The sequence below is a fragment of the Phoxinus phoxinus genome, assembly GCF_949152265.1.
Source record: "Phoxinus phoxinus genome assembly, chromosome: 17".
In the NCBI taxonomy this organism is placed as follows: Eukaryota; Metazoa; Chordata; class Actinopteri; order Cypriniformes; family Leuciscidae; genus Phoxinus; species Phoxinus phoxinus.
Window position 1 is genome coordinate 17484839 of NC_136892.1, and position 17129 is coordinate 17501967.

A 17129-nucleotide genomic window follows, 5' to 3' on the forward strand; every position below is an offset into this window, starting at 1 on the left:
CTTCTAGGTTGTAGAACCTAACAAATGTAGACGGGGAGGCCCAGCCTGCCGCCGTACAAATGTCATGAATAGAAATCCCGCTGGACCAAGCCCACGACGAGGCCATGCCTCTGGTGGAATGAGCCCTAACGCCCAAGGGGCATTGCAGGTCTTTTGACGCGTAAGCCGCAGCAATAGCGTCCACTATCCATCTGGATAGGCTGTGTTTCGAGGCGGCGAGACCTTTGGTGCGCCCACCGAACGAAACAAAAAGCTGCTCCGAGCGCCTGAAGGCGGCGGAGCGCGTGACGTAAATTCTCAGTGCTCTGACAGGACAAAGGAGGTTCGTATCGACCTCGTTGTCTGATGCCGGCAAAGCTGAGAGCGAAATGATCTGTGCTCTGAACGGGGTACCGATCGCTTTGGGGACATAACCATGTCTCGGTTTAAGGATGACTTTAGAGTAATTAGGTCCAAACTCGAGGCACGTAGCACTCACAGAGAGCGCGTGCAAGTCACCCACACGTTTAACTGATGCAAGAGCGATCAGAAACACGGTTTTGAGCGCGAGGTACTTCAAATCCACAGAGTGAAGCGGTTCGAAGGGATGTGCTTTCAGGGCCTCTAGGACCAGGGAAAGATCCCAGAAAGGAACCGAGGGGGGCCGTGGGGGATTCATCCTCCTGGCTCCTCTAAGGAAGCGGATGATGAGCTCATTCCTTCCTATCGCCTGGCCGAGCGTCGACTCGGCGAACGCTGCGATGGCCGCGACATATACTTTGAGCGTGGAGGGGGACCTGCCCCTTTCCAACATCTCTTGAAGGAAGCAAAGCACCCACGAGACTCCGCACGTTTGAGGCTGTAAGCCCTTGTCCGTGCACCATTTAGTAAACACCGACCATTTAGACGCATAAAGCCGCCTGGTAGAGGGGGCTCTAGATTGCGTGATCGTGTTCACGACCCCTTCTGGCAAAACAACGGGTACCCATTGATTATCCATGCATGCAGAGACCATAGCTCTGGATGAGGATGCCAAATCGATCCGCCGGGTTGGGAAAGGAGGTCTTTCCTCACCGGGATCGGCCATGGGGCTGAGTCTGACAGCCGCACCAACTCCGAGAACCATGTCTGGTTCTCCCATCGGGGGGCTATGAGGAGCACCGAGTGACGCATTTCCCTGATTCTCTTGATTACTTGTGGTAACAATGAGACCGGAGGGAACGCGTATAACGGGCATCTGGGCCATGTCTGGGCCAGAGCGTCCTCGTTCTTTGAAAAGAACCTTAGGCAATGGGCGTTGTCTGTCGACGTGAATAGGTCGACTTCCGCCTTGCCGAAGCGGTGCCACAATAACTGGACTGACTGAGGGTGCAGGGACCATTCCCCGAGGGGAACGTTGTTCCTGGACAGTCTGTCCGGTCCGTCGTTCAGGCGTCCTGGCACATGCGTGGCTCTGAGCGAGCGCACGTGGTGCTGAGCCCAGACGAGGAGGCGTTCCGCCAGATCGCAGAGTGCCCTGGATCTGACACCGCCCTGGCGGTTCACGTACGATACCACAGACATGTTGTCCGTTCGAACCAGTACGTGGTGGCCCCGCAGAAAAGGGAGGAAGTGTTTCACAGTGTACTCGACCGCTATCATCTCCAGACAGTTTATATGGAGGAGCTTCTCCGTGTCTGACCATAGGCCAAAGACCGGTCTGCCCTCGAATATCCCGCCCCAACCGAGGTTGGAAGCGTCCGTCGAGATAACTTTTCGGTACGAGACAGTTCCCATCATAACTCCCCGCTGATACCAGTCGGTCACAAGCCAGGGCTGCAGAGCTGAAACACAGCTCTGAGTCACTCTGATTCGGTAACCGCCGGAAGCCCACGCTCGGTGGTGTACACGAGCGTTGAGCCATCGTTGCAGGGGGCGCATACGCAATAGACCTAGCCGGAGCACTGCTGCGGCTGAGGCCATAAAGCCCAGCAATCTCTGAAACGTTTTCAGGGGAAACACTTTGTCTTTCTGGAAAGATGCGGCCAAACGCTGAACACGGCGCGCGCGCTGTGTTGACAAGCGAGCCGTCATTGCCACTGAGTCGAGCTGTATTCCCAGAAAGGAAGCTGACTGACGGGGCAGCAGTGAGCTCTTGGTCCAATTGACCGTGAGACCCAGGTTTTCCAGATGACTGAGTAGCACAGCTCTGTGAGACACAAGTTCCGCCTCTGATTGTGCTAAAATCAGCCAATCGTCCAGATAGTTCAATATTCGCATCCCCTGACGCCTCAGGGGAGCGAGCGCCGCGTCCATGCACTTCGTAAATGTACGGGGTGCTAAAGACAGGCCGAACGGCAGGACGGTGTACTGATATACCTGACCGTCGAAGGCGAATCTCAAGAATGGCCTGTGACGGGGTATGATCTGAATCTGAAAGTACGCGTCTTTCAGATCGAGAGAAATGAACCAGTCCCTCGGGCGAATTTGCGCGAGGATTTGTCTGGTCGTGATCATTTTGAACGGTCTTTTCATAAGAGCTTTGTTCAAATGTCTCAGATCTAATATAGGTCTGAGCGCTCCGTCCTTCTTGGGCACGAGAAAATAACGGCTGTAAAAGCCTGACTCGCTCATAGAAGGACGTACCGGCTCTATCGCCCCCTTGCATAACAGTTTTGCTATTTCTGCGCGAAGTAGGTGTGCTACTTCTGGGTTCACGCTCGTCACTGTACGGGCTCGGAAGCGCGGGGGACGGCGAGCGAACTGCAGTGTATAGCCTTGTCTTACAACCTTCAGCACCCATTCTGACACGCCCGGGATAGCTTCCCATGCTTTCGCACGCATAGCTAGGGGCAGAATGGTCTCCGCGTCCTGAGCGCCGCACTGCGCGGGCTCGAGGAACTGAAACGGAGGTATCAGCGCGGCGCGCGCGCCCTCGTTTGCTGAGTAATGCTGCTCGCTGGTTACAGCAGCCTGCCGTTTCGCATTCAGTAACTCGGTCGCTAGGGACGGAGAATAGTCTGTGGCGCGAACAGCGGTGCTTGTGAGCGATATGGGGGGAACAGTGTTCGTCAGTGAGCGCGCGTGCTCGTGAGCACGTGCGGCGCTTATATCTGAAACACGGCCTATTGGCTTTATTAGTTTCGCCCCCCGTGATAACTGTACAGCAGAGCGGACATTTTGTAGGTGTGGGCACTGGGACGTGGGCACAAATCCTACATTTAACACTCGAGCGGCGCGTGCCCGCTTTATATGAGTGGGCTCTGTGACAAACCTGGGGGGCGTGCTTGTGTGTAGGGGTGAACACATTGGAGTGGGCACATTTTCTACACATAGAACACAATCGGCGTGAGCCGTATATACAGACATTACACTCTTTTTGTGATTTATCTGGGTCGCCGTGAAAACGGCGTTTGTGTGCAGGCGAGCGTGTACTGTGAGTGGCTCATTGGCTGCTAAATACACAACTGCAGTAGCCTTGTTTAAGGGGACTGACAGAGCGGCTAACTTTGATGGCGGTCCGGCGGCGGCGGCGGGACTCGCGCATCTTTTCCTCTTCGCGGTGGCTAGGAGGATTTCGCGGCTTCAGGCTTCAGCACGATCTTCTGTCGCGGTCCCCGGGGGGGAGGCGGTCTGTGACGGCTGTTTGAGCGCGATCGAGGGCGGCCGCCCTGTCGCTGCTGCGAAGCTGATGGAGGCTGCGATGGGCGTTGTTGCGATGAGCTTCGTGCAGGAGGCTGCTGGGAGCGGCCTGCAGCGGAGCTAACGCGTCGTGGGAGGAACAGCTTCATGGCTTGAGACGTTTTCTGTACCTCAGAAAACCTTTCCACGATCCCGGTCACCGCAGGGCCGAAGAGGCCGGCGGGGGAGAGCGGGGCGTTGAGGAACACGGCGCGCTCAGACTCACTCATCTCGGCGAGCGTCAGCCAAAGGTGCCTCTCCGTTACCGTGAGTGAAGCCATGCATCGTCCCATCGCCTGTGCTGCGGATTTCGTGGCGCGGAGGGAAAGATCCGTCGCGCTGCGCAGATCCGTCACGATGTCCTGAACCGGGCGTTTCTCGTCCAAACGGCGGAGGAGTTCGGCCTGGAGGATCTGGAGGACAGCCATAGAATGCAGGGCGGAAGCGGCTTGTCCGGCGGCGGCGAAAGCGCGGCCGACAAGGGCTGAAGTGGTCCTGCAGGCTTTCGACGGGAGGGCAGACTTTGAGCGCCATTTTGGTGATGGCGGGCAAAGATGCACTGCGACCGCCTCTTCCACTGGGGGAATCCGGCTGTAGCCTTTTTCGACGGCTCCGTCCACGTGGGAGAGAGTCGAGGAAGCAGGGGAGCGGAGTCTCGCGGAGAATGGAGCATTCCACGATTTAGAGAGCTCGCTGTGGAGCTCCGGCAGGAAGGGTGCTGACCTAGAGGCAGGCGCTAGGCGGCGGCTAGGTAAAAAGCACCCATCGAGCCTGTTGGGCGCGGGCGCCTCCGGTGGAGACCAGTCCAGGCCCAGTTGGTCAACGGCCATGGTGAGGAGGCGGATAAGTTCGGCGTCCACATTAGACCGGGCCTTGCCAGGTTCCTGCGTCGAAGAGGAGGTGGAGTGTGTAGATCCAGACCACTCTTCACTGTCCGACGCCAGGAGAGAACAGCTGTCGATGGCGTCGTCCCCCGCCTCGTCCCCTGTGTCGACGGCAGTGAGGGCCGAAGCCGTCATCTGCGCGTCGGGAAGGGGGGGCGGTGAAGGGGAATGCGAAGCTCGAGGGGAAGGTTCCGGCGAGCGTTCGCGAGCGACGGGCTCCGGGAGTCTCTGGGCACGGCGCTTCTTCTTTCGCAGGCCACTGGAGAGAGGCGGAGCGACAGCCTCGACGTTGAAGAGGGCGAGTCGAGCCCGCAGGGTCGAAATCGCCATCTCGTCGCACTCGATGCAGCCACCCGTCGAGAGAGCGATGGCTGCGTGGTCTCGGCCCAGGCAGAGAGCGCATATCACGTGGCGGTCTCCGTCGCTGAGCGCGGTTCGGCACGAACCGCAGGAAAGACGAGGCATTTTTGTACAAACGCCTTTGCTCTTTTAGGACGTGAGTCGCGGCGGCGAGCTCACGGAGAGGTATTGGAAAAGGATACTTTGTCGCCGGATAGCGTAGCTGGCACGGACGGCTGAAGGTGGCGAAGACGGCCGGCTTCCTCAGGCGCTGTCCTAAGCTGGCTGGTCGCTGGATTCGACGGCGGCGGCTTCTCTCGGAGGTCAGCGTAGCGTAGAGCGTCGCTGAAGAGATTAAAATCGAGTGTTAGCAGCCTGAACTGCCCCTTATATACGCTAAGCCACTCCCATTTTGGCGGGCTTGGCCGCGTGAGGGCGCGGAGCGCCCTCATTGGGCGTGACGTCACGCCAGGGGCTCAGTGGTAGGCTGCAGCAGTTGCCGCGGAGCAGCCAATGAGCGCGCTAGATTGCCCGCTCTAGGTCTGACTGCTGCTGCACTGCGTTTACAAGATATGGAAATTTAAGGATAAATTTTGGCTTCAATATCTCGAGCTAAGAGACTTTACCCGGTGCGTACTTTCAGTACGCAGTACGAGAGAACCTCTCGTAAGAGAACCAAAGATTTCATCAAAAGTTTAGGTTTGATAAGATTTCCTTGCGCTCACCAAGGCTTCATTTATTTGATCAGTAAAAACTGTAATACTGTGAAATATTATCAGCATCAATACCCCAGTCTTCAGTGTCACATGATCCTTCAAAAATCATTCTAATATGCTGATTTGATGCTCAAGAAACATTTAGTATTATTATTAATGCTGGAAAAAAAAGTAGTGCTGTTTAATATTTTTGTAGGAGATGTGATGCATTTTTTTTACTTAATACATGTCTTTAACTTCAGTTCAATGTATTGTCTTTGCTGAATAAAAGTATTGAAAAGTATGAAAAAAAAAATTATGTTGGGGCCCATGAAAATGTTGGAATGGCAAGTAAAAATCTGAACTACTCAGACCAGGCCTTATTGTTTCTTACTGTTGAGCCCAGTCTAGTCTGTAATATAAATATATAAATACTGTATACTTATTATATATAGCAAAAAGATACTGTATGCTGTAATAATAATATCCTTAGCATATTAACAAAATCAGATGGAAATGAATTTATTATGGCCACAGAAGGGAACAGCATGTTCTAAATGAAAGACTCTCGTAATGATAGAAAGACCGTGATCTTTGCAGTCTGTGTGATGGGGCACGTGAGCAGAGCTTCCTCCTGCTGCCGGAGCCTCTGTGAATTAGTGCATTGGAGCGAAAAATCCTCTCTCTCCTCTCGCTTTCAGCTCTGTCTATCTGTCTCTCTCTGTTTTTGTTACTCTTCATCTCCCTCCCTCTCCACATGCTACTTGGTTCACCTCCTTTTAGCTCTCATTCCTCATCATGAATGTCCTCCATTGCCTGAATTAGACTCAGTTCGGCTTTGGCAGTGCAGCGACAGCGAGGAAGGTTAGACATAAAAAATGGTTGTGATTAGAAGTGATCTAATGGTTAATGGCAGATGTTACTTCTTCATCAGGTCTCCGTTCGCTGCCGTAGCAGACTACTCCATGACCAGGAATAATGTGATTCAGCTGTGTCTGGAGTTGACCACAATAGTTCAGCAGGTATGGACTGAAACACTCCATTATAACATTAACATATCACCTTCATCTTTTTTTCAGGGATAATTTACTCCAAAATGGCAATTTTTGTCATTTATTAACTTCCACGTCATTCCGAACCCAAAATATGTTTACTGTCAAGCTCCAAAAAGCATCATAAAAGTAACTGTAGAGAAAATAAACAATAAATAAGATTTTACAAAATGTATTTTTAGGGCTGCCAAAGTAAACTTGTTAACATATATATATGCATGTATTTATGCATTTTATTTAAAAGATGACAGAATATTATTTTTTGAGTGAACTGTCCCTTTAAAGGTCCCATATTGTACACCTTTCTGAAGTTTTATTTTAGGTTTTGATGTCCTTAAGAATATATATTTCCGGTATAAGTACCAAAAAACATCCTAATATATATTTCACAGCTCCTTTCTCAGGAGCTCTGCCAAGAACAGGTCGATTTTGGCCTGTCTACTTAATATTCATGAGCCTCTCTTCTGATTGGCCTGTTGTTTTCTGAGTGACCCACCATTGGTGGGGGTGGTGACTGAAGGCGGTGACCGAGTAGTTCTGACATCACATTTATACGGAAGTCACAGCGGCTTGTGAAAAGGCACAGCTACTTTATGCAGGCAGTGTGCATTTGTCTGTGGATCGACTGTTTTAAAACTTATACGGTAGTTTCATAGCCCCTAGACCTCTGGCATCATGAAAAAAGCCAGGAAATTTCAGTTTTGACAATATGGGACCTTTAAATCCCATATCCATAAAATTAAATGCAAAGTTAAGAAGTCTCTTTTGACCTAGAGTCTATCTTCATTTTCACCCGCACCAGTGTCACGCCATACTTTAGGACTAAATCTCTTTTTCGAGGATGCATGGAAAGCAGGGTGAAGTTTCTAGGGCAGAAGGTTCTTTAGAAGGAGGCCATGGACATTTTTTTCTCCTTCTCAATTTTCTGTCCTGGATTGAAATAGTGCTGCTCTGGCATGGGCCATTGAGGGCGAGCACAGACTGTCCCAGGTGGGAGAATAGCGACGTGTCCCAGAACATGTATGAAGGCCTGTAGAATTGGCTCTTTATGATACGTCCTGGGAAGTGAAAAATACCACACTCTGAAGGGCCTTTCACGCATTCAAACTTTCTATAAAGTTGTCCTCTCTTAATGAAACACTAATGTGTATTAGCTCAATCTTTATTACTCTCCTTTGAATCAGGCTGTGATGTGTAGGTTGAGTGTTGAAGGAGATTCCCAATATGTTTAAGATTAATCATGAGTGTGGCCAGTCGAGATCCCCAAGCTCCCTCACCCACGGGCTGGAAATCAGACTACCATTAAGCAGAGTGATGGAGAGTGGAGGAAATGAGCAGATGAGAGGAGGACGAGGAAAAGTGTTGCACCAGGTTCGGTGTGGGAGGATGACTCATCTCCTCCTCAGCTGTCTGCTCAAGACAGAGAACTCTGCCTTTGGCTATTTCAGATAGGTGCAAGTCTCCGTGCCAGCTCCGTGCCTTTTCTTCTTTTGTTTTACAAGCAAAGCTCAGCTCCTCATCTGAGACATCCCAAAACTCTGTTTACCCATTAGAGCAGAAATCAAATGTGGATCACATAACTGGGAAGCATTTTATAACTTTTGTTGACATGTCATTAGCAAATATTATACAACACTTCTGATGATTCACCATTGAATATATATTAATCAAAGTTTCATGACATGAATGCACATGAACTATAAAGCATTATATAACCATTTAGCATTATATAACACTACAGAAAAAAATATTAGTATCTTTGTTTTCCAGTATAATATATAAAAAAGAAAAAATACATAAGAAACAGAATTGCAACCTAGGACTTGTTTTTAGAGAATATATGTGACGCTGGACCACAAAACCAGTCACATGGGTCAATTTTTTGATATTGAGATTTATTTATACATCATACGAAAGCTGAATAAATAAGCTTTCCATTGATGTATGGTTTGTTAGGATTGGACAATATTTGGAAATCTGGAATCTGAGGGTGCAAAAAAATCAAAACATTGAGAAAATCGCCTTTAAGTGGTCCATTTATATTCGCGATTGTGCTGCATTCACTCACAAAAATAAATGTTTTATATATTTACGGTAGGACATTTACAAAATATCTCCATGGAACATGATCTTTACTTAATATCCTAATGATTTTTGACATAAAAGAAAAATAGATAATTTTGACCCATACAATGTATTTGTTGGCTATTGCCACAAATATATCCATGCAACTTGTGACTGGTTTTGTGATCCAGGGTCACATATGTCAAATTAAGTTTTTTTTTTTTTTTTTTACATAAATCAAACTAAAGTTTGTGACATTTATGCTTAAAACAAAAACGTTTTGCAGTTGGCTAAGAAAAACAAAACTTAATCCATTATTAATATATATTCTTAATATGAAATTGTGTAAATAAAAAAATATACTATTTTAAATCATTAAAAACTTAAAATTCTAAGACAAAATAAGAAAATAGTATGCTTAAATTTATTTTTACTGGAAAAATAAAATACTGATTATAAAATTTTTGTGTTATAAATGAAATGTATAATTCTGTTTCAATCACATGTAGTATTTTAGTTATGAGGTTGTAAGTGTGATGAGATCAGAATGTAATTTGTTAAAATCGCATTTTCTTTTCTTGTGTTTTAGGATGGCACAGTGTATGAGACAGAGAATAAGATACTGCATGTGGTAAGAGTGACATTTATATTCTCACACATGCTCTTGATTAATTTACATAAAGCTCCTTATCTAGCTCCTCTGTTCAAAAATAGAAATCTGTGTCGAAGTGAGAAAAAAAAGAGAGAGCGAGAGTATGTGTGAGGTGAGTGAGAGAGAAATATATTCACATTTGATTCATGCAGTCTAGCCCATGCTGCAGTGTCAGTCAGGGTACAGCTGGCTCTCTGCTATAAATACCAGGCCAGGCCACATTTCATCTGAGAGTGACAGTGAGAGAAAGAGAGAGTTTGCGTTTACAACACCAGGAACACCTTTACTGATTAGTCACCAGCAGCAGATTGAGAGAGAATCGTGATTGCATGGATCAATTCAAAGAAGGAAGCAAGATCATGGAGAATTATGCTTATGAGACCATCCTGGTCACATGATTACTTCATAAAACAGTGCATCTTGGCGAGTCTCGATCTCAGCGCAGATGGTGTTTACGAAGCTGTGCAGTGAACATGCAACGAAACGATCAGCATATTGTAGCCTGATAGAATACTTGTTCTGAGCCTCTCTTGGTCAGGATATCCACAATTATTCTCTCTGTCCTCAGTGTAAGACACTTTCAGGTGTGTGTGACCACATCATTTCCCTCTCTTCGGACCCCATGGTGTCCCAGGCCGCCCATCTGGAAGTGGTGCAGCTGGACAACATAAGGTCCACCGAGGGACTGGTGGGTATCTGGATGCCTGATTTCTTATCTCTCTTCTAATGCACAAAATTTAGGTTTCCAACTAGGATGTTTTTTTAATAGCATTTTAAATCAAAAGCTCTTTAAATGATGAATAATAAACAAATATTACTAATGTAATGCATTAATTCAGAACAGTTTATTATAAATTTTACTTATTCAAAACTGAAGATCTTTTTACTTCATGGATGGATGGATGGATGGATGGATGGATGGATGGATGGATGATGGATGGATGGATGGATGGATGGAGGATGGATGGATGGATCATAGATAGATAGATAGATAGGTAGATAGATAGATAGATAGATAGATAGATAGATGGATGGATGGATGGATGGATGGATGGATGGATGGATGGATGGATGGATGGATGGATGGATGGATGGATGGATGGATGGATCATAGATAGATAGATAGATAGATAGATAGATAGATAGATAGATAGATAGATAGATAGATAGATAGATAGATAGATAGATAGATAGATAGATAGATAGATAGATGCCACGTGTACCCCATCTTCATTAATGATGGTATGCTGGTGTGAGCTTCAGGCAGTAATATTTCACAGTTACATATAGACACACTTGACACTTTAAGTATCCGCTCAATAAAGCCTGAATAGAGATAGATAAAAATAAACATGCACACACACCCTCTCTCTCCCACTATATCTCTTCTCCTTCATGAGCCTGTGTGTCAGAGTGGATTTGTGCTTGCATGTCATGTCAGCAAGCTACTTTCAGTGTTTTCTCAGTGTGTGTCCGATATTTTCAGGCAATGGCTCTAAAGTGTCTTTCTCCTTGCCCTAGGGCATGTACATCAAATCAACCTATGATGGCCTACATGTCATCACAGGCACTACAGAGGGAGTGAGTGGTCATTTTCAATATTTCAGTAATATATTTCATCTCAGTATGACATGCATGGACAGTTGGTTGTACATGTAATCTTCAAAACAATTATGTGTAATCCAATGGCTTTCTCTCTGTCCCTCTTCCTCTTCCAGTCACTAGCTGACCGCTGTAAGAAAATCCATGCTGGTGATGAGGTCATACAGGTCAATCATCAGACAGTGGTGAGCGTTTCTATTACCGGCATACACAATAATTTTACCTTTTACCTGCTAACATGACTCGATCATTCCTTTACATTACACTTCGTAATGAAGAAATATTTTTTCTGTTTTCATTTTAGCTTCTATAAAAAGATATACTTTAGTATATCAAAAGTATACTCCTAAACTTTAATGGTAGCCTTATTATTACACAACAAGATGAAAATGAACATGATTGAATAAAAGATATTAGAAAAAAATATATTTTTTCTTAATTGTTTCATGTTAAGAAATACACTGCCGTTCAAGGGTCAGTATGTTTTTTTTTTTACATATATAAATTAATACTTTTATTCAGCAAGGACACATTAAATTGATCAAAAGTGACAGTAAAGACATTTATGTTGCAAAAAAAAAAAACTATTTCAAATAAATGCTGTTATTTTCAACTGTCTATTTATCCTGATTTTTTTTTTACTTTCATAATAATAGGAAAATGTTACTTGAGCACTACATCCGCATATTTTAATGATTTCTAAAGGGTCATGTGACATGACAAGATCTGAATAATGACTGCTGAAAATTCAGCTTTGCATCACAGAAATAAGTTCCATTATAAAACACATGAACATAGAAACCCGTTATTTTAAATTGTAGTAATATTTCACAATATTACTGTTTTTACTGCATCTTTGATCAAATAAATGCAGCCTTGGTGAGCATCAGAGACTTTTGAATGGTAGTGTATAGTTTCCCATCTTGATTTTTTTTTTCAAGTATTTATCCAAAATGTTAAGATGTATATGACATGATGAAGAATGACCCCCCGTTAACAAGACTACAAAATGCTCTGGAATGTTATCTGATTCTCTCGTGGTGAGGTCAACACGTGTGTTGGACTTGCGTAGGTGGGCTGGCAGCTGAAGAACCTGGTGAACTCTTTACGCAGCAATCCTGCAGGGGTGACCCTCACGCTGAAGAAGCGACCTCAGAGCACTCTCACGTCAGCCCCAGCCTTACTCAAGAACATGAGATGGAAGCCCCTCGCCCTGCAGGTACTGACGGGATGTGTGCGGTATGAGGATTAAGTGGTGTGTGTGAATTGATGATATGCTGTGTGCCGTAGTCCCCCAATCTGGGCATGTTCTTTTTTTAGCAGCATTAAGAGCACTCTTCCCCCTCCCTTAGGGCTTTGACCAACTAGATTGCATGGCAAAATCTTCACTCCACTCTTCCCCCACCCACCCACTAACCTTCCTTTTTTTTCCTCTTTCATCTTTTTTTACCTCTAATCTGCTGCTTATCCCTCTTTCCCCAATCTCCTCTCCAGCTTCACCGAAGCCCCTGTGCATCAGGAAGCTTTACTGTGGCCTGAGAGGAAAATGTGGAATGTCGTTTTAGACGCTTGACTGTGCAGTGTGTAAATTGCACGTATTCATTTTTTTCTTTGCCGTTTCTATTGCACAGCTGACAGTTAACAAGACACGCTGATTGTCATGACAACAGTTGAAGACATTGAGACGGCATTTTATTTACACAGAACCAAAGCCGCTTCAGCGTGCACAAAGTGTTTTAAATACATAAACGCAGGAGGAAACAGACTCAGTATGACTGGACACTCAAATGAGATGGCCAATGCTATTTTTTCGCATGTCTTCTTCCACAAAGACACACAGGCCAGGTTATTCTGCCATTAGGATGATTGTTTGATGTCTGGTAAAATTATTTATTATTTTTGTTGAACTTAATTTTAGTTCATTTTCTTAAAATTTTAGTAGTTGTCATTTAATTTGTGGTAATTATATTTCAGTGATGAAAATGTTAAATCAGTAGTTTTTGTATGATAACCCTTGAAATTTTCATGAAACAATAAAAATATCGCCATTTTTGTCATTTAATAACTACTGTATCTATTAAGCACTTATCAGTTGCAGAGATGTAGCTTTCATTTCTATAAATAACATTCTATTTTGGGCATCATATTTGTATATTACAGCAATCTGATAAAGGGATTGGATTCAAATGCATTCTAAATATTTGCAACGGAAACATTGAAAAGACATCTTGGTGATGTACACTAAAAGTTTGGGGTCAGTAAGATTTAAAAAAGAAAATAAATGAATACTTTTTTTCCAGTAAGGATGCATTAAAATGATCAAAAGTGATTTATAATGTTACAGAAAGTTTCTATTTCAAATAAATGCTGTTCTTTTGAACTTTCTATTCATCAAAGTATCCTGAAAAAAGTGTATCACAGTTTCTTAAAAGAGAATTTCTGATGGATCATGTGACACTGAATAAATTGCATTTTAAAACTTATTACAATGGGAAGCAATTATTTTTCTAAATTGTAATAATATTTCACAATATAGCTGTTTTTGATCAAATAAATGCATCCTTTCTTTCAAAAACATTATAAAATCGTACCAACCCCAAACTTTTGAACGGAAGTGTGCATGTGAATGGAGAGGACATTTGTAGACTTATTTATGTGTTTCTTTACATGCAACGAAATAACAAACACTCATTATCGACAAGTGAAAATCTAAAAATGACCTGTATTAAAACGTAAAAGTATATTTAAACAATTTTCCTAAGGGATGTTGTAAACGCTAAAGCTAACGGTAGCCTACCACTGTTTTTAGCCCATCATCCCCCCGAGCCCCAGCAGCAGTGTGGCCACACCATCCAGCACCCTCAGCACCCCATCCAGACGGGACAGCTGCGCTCTACAGGACCTCTACATCCCCCCTCCCCCTGACGAGCCGTATTCACCCAGGTACAGTATTACAGGTGCACACACACAGACAAAAATGACAATCTCTACAACAAGAGGACAGACTAGTACACTGATCCACACTGTAAATATGTATGAATATGTATGAAACGCCTTACACCATATGCTTTTTTTTTAAAGAGAGTACAACATTTTTGAGATGGTAAGATTTTAATGTTTTTGAAAGATGTCTCTGATGCAGAAAATACAGTCAAATTTTAATATTGTTAAATACTATAACTTAAAGGGCACCTATTATGACATTTAAAATGTTCCTAATGTTGTTTAGGGAGTCCCCAACAACAGTTTTACATGTATGCAATGACAAAAAAACACTTTTGTTGTCGTATAATATGCATTTATTTTTACCTGATTTGCTCACCGACTCCCAAATGAATCGTTCAACGACTCGTTTTTCCAAACCCCTCCTTTGCGCGACGCTAATCTGTGATTGGTCAGATGACCCAGTGTTTACATAGATAATACTTATTGTTTAACACGGAGTACAATGATGCTTTTATCAATTAAATTGTGTTATAATAATTATTATAGTCCACTGCTTTGTAGTTTGTAGTAAAAAACTAAAAATAAGATAAAGAATGTAATGTTATGTTAGCGAGCACAGCCCAGAGTTCATATTGTAAAAGCACAATCAGTCTTTGTTTGCGTTAGCCCGATGCATAAACATAACGTTTTTACAAAAATAAAAAAAATAAAATGTAGTTACGTTACTACGAGGTATTACTCTATTCTTTAAGACAACTCCAAAAACAACGACAAACACTTCACATAGGCTATCTCAATACAATTGTCATTGAAGACCTAGAAGCTAAACGGTGCTTAGACAACAAACAAAATAATTATTAAGCATGCTACATAAAACATAAAAGCAACAATTATTAATAACACTTACAGGTTGTGATACGGAGGAGGAAGCTGATGCAAATACACTTGGAACTGAACCTTCCTTCAATATCAGCCGGCTCGCGAATCCAAGTTTGAGTGCATTTAAGTTGGTAAAGCAATCGTCTTCAAAATGGCGCGAACAAAGCACAAGGCTCGGACTATACTTCTGTGGTACAGTTATATGAATTGTAGCCACTTAGTCTTCAAATGCTCCTTCTTGGGCAAATGAAAAAAGTTGGCTTTTGAGTCGCACTTCAGAACCATAGACAGTAGTTCAGAACACAGCGTCTCGTCGCCCTGATATTTTCCCTGGCCTTGGAGTGCAATAAGTGGGCGTATCGTATTCAAATAACTTTACAAGTTGACGTCATCTAGTCAGAGAAAAAGCTTCGGTCTTCTAACGATTCATAAAAATGACTCAGAGTCGACTCTTACTTTTGAAAGACAATAACTTTATATACGGTGCACTTTCATATTTCAAACTTTGCAGGATGTTTTTGTTCACTTAGATCTATGTTACACACTACATGAAAGGTAAATTTCAAAATTCCATAATAGGTGCCCTTTAATATAGCTAAAATAGCAGATTTTTTTTGCATCATTACTCAGTCTTCAAATATAATTTGCACTGGAAATACTTTTTCTCCAAGAAAGCTGTAATAGAAGATTACACAAGGTTTTTCTTACCATTGCAGAGATGAAATGGGGAATCTGACCAGCAATTGCCAGCAGGCCGCTAAAGGTTCTGATTCGCCCAATTCCTTTTTGGATCAGGAGTGCCGGAGGCGGTTCCCCCTGTTGGATGAGGATGCGGTCCTGTACTGTTACGAGTATGATCAGAATCAGGGCCCTCCACCCGTACGCAGGGACAGCAATACCACATATGGTACATCCTTTCTTACATGATGATGTTTGATCTTTACAGACTAGCTTCAGTGTCAGGAGAGGTTGTCTTTTCATGCTGGTCTCTTTTTAAGTCAGATTCAAGTTTGTGGTCTTGCCAGGGTGACGAGGGATCAGTCAGTCAGAAGGGATGTTTTTATATCTGCAAATTGAGTTATACTTCTACTCCTGGCCCAATACTGTATGTGTATTGTGCAGTCATTTTTTTATTTGATTTTATTTCGATTTCTCTGTGCTTGTGTACTAGGACGGCTGAGGCCTATTTCCATGCCTGTAGAATATAACTGGGTTGGAGACTATGAAGATCCAGCCAAGCTGAAGAAAGAGATCAGAAGAGGTGTGTGTGTGTGTGTGTGTGTGTGTGTGTGTGTGTGTGTGTGTGTGTGTGTGTGTGTGTGTGTGTGTGTGTGTGTGTGTGTGTGTGTGTGTGTGTGTGTGTGTGTGTGTGTGTGTGTGTAGGTGAATGTTGAGGGGGATGTTTTTCTTAAATCTCTTTTCCTTAGGTTATACTAAACCAAGAATTTCATCACTTTAGCCCTGACCTCTCCATTTGAACCTTTTAAAAATCCGCTTCCATTCAGATTGTCCTGTTTCTCCTATATTTACCTCTTTTTTTGTTCTGGGATCTGTCTGCCAGTATCTCGCTGGCTCTTTGTTTGAGATTTTGGGATTTTTTGGTTTTGCATTGCCATGGTAACTCCAACATAGAGGTCTTGCCAAGATGCTGGCTTCTCATTGGTTGAGGCCAGGATCTGTTGCTGAAGGAGTAGGAGCAGAGAGAATGCTTTCTTTAGTCATGCTGGCAGAATTTATATTACATTTGTACATGTGCAACATTGCACCTTTCATCCCTATTCCTTGATCATGAGACCTCTGAATAATTTGATTTCAACTCTAAGCATTACATTATTTAAAAGGCAGAATCAAATCTGGTCTATTAAATTTAAAAAAATAGACAGTGCATTGAAAAATGCTTTTTCATTTTCATAATCAATATACTGTGGTTTCATAATCCCATACATTTATTGACAGAAAACTCCCTGCTGCGATATGTGAGTGAGGACAAGGCAGGGACAGAGGAGTACCACACAGGACGTCGCAGCAGTCGGCGTAGTAGACGAAAGAGTGAGAAAGGTGGAAGCCCCGCCCACTACACCCTAGTCCCCACCCTCCAGATGGAGATGCTGCAGCAGGACTCGTTGGCCACACCCACATCTGAAACCTCTTCTGTCTACCTTGTGAGTGTTCTGAAGACAACTTAATGTTATGCAAGACTATAAGGGACACAGCATAAGATGATTTAAATATTTTATTTATTTACTATCTTTCAGACATTTGATCGATCGTCCATGCTCTCCCGGTCAAAGAAAGTTAAGTTAAGAGGTGAGATGTTAAATTCTACTAGCTCTAAAACCCTGTAGTTATTGCCACATTGCAAAAATATTTTTGATAA

General features: G+C 43.8%; 1 protein-coding gene across 5 annotated transcripts in view; it reads left to right on the top strand.

Moving 5' to 3' along the window:
- The window catches only part of cnksr2b (connector enhancer of kinase suppressor of Ras 2b), a 54952-nt gene that overhangs the window by 18768 nt on the left and 19055 nt on the right, over window positions 1-17129 (top strand). For 2 of the 5 annotated variants that reach the window (XM_079587126.1, XM_079587127.1), the window contains exons 4-14: window positions 6474-6579; window positions 9263-9304; window positions 9894-10013; window positions 10847-10906; window positions 11044-11112; window positions 12000-12146; window positions 13737-13870; window positions 15469-15659; window positions 15924-16013; window positions 16709-16914; window positions 17008-17059. In XM_079587126.1, the coding sequence (XP_079443252.1) occupies window positions 6474-6579; window positions 9263-9304; window positions 9894-10013; window positions 10847-10906; window positions 11044-11112; window positions 12000-12146; window positions 13737-13870; window positions 15469-15659; window positions 15924-16013; window positions 16709-16914; window positions 17008-17059 (1217 nt within the window). The remainder of the gene's footprint in view (window positions 1-6473; window positions 6580-9262; window positions 9305-9893; window positions 10014-10846; window positions 10907-11043; window positions 11113-11999; window positions 12147-13736; window positions 13871-15468; window positions 15660-15923; window positions 16014-16708; window positions 16915-17007; window positions 17060-17129) is intronic. The other 3 variants (XM_079587128.1, XM_079587129.1, XM_079587130.1) reach the window with 3 other exon arrangements.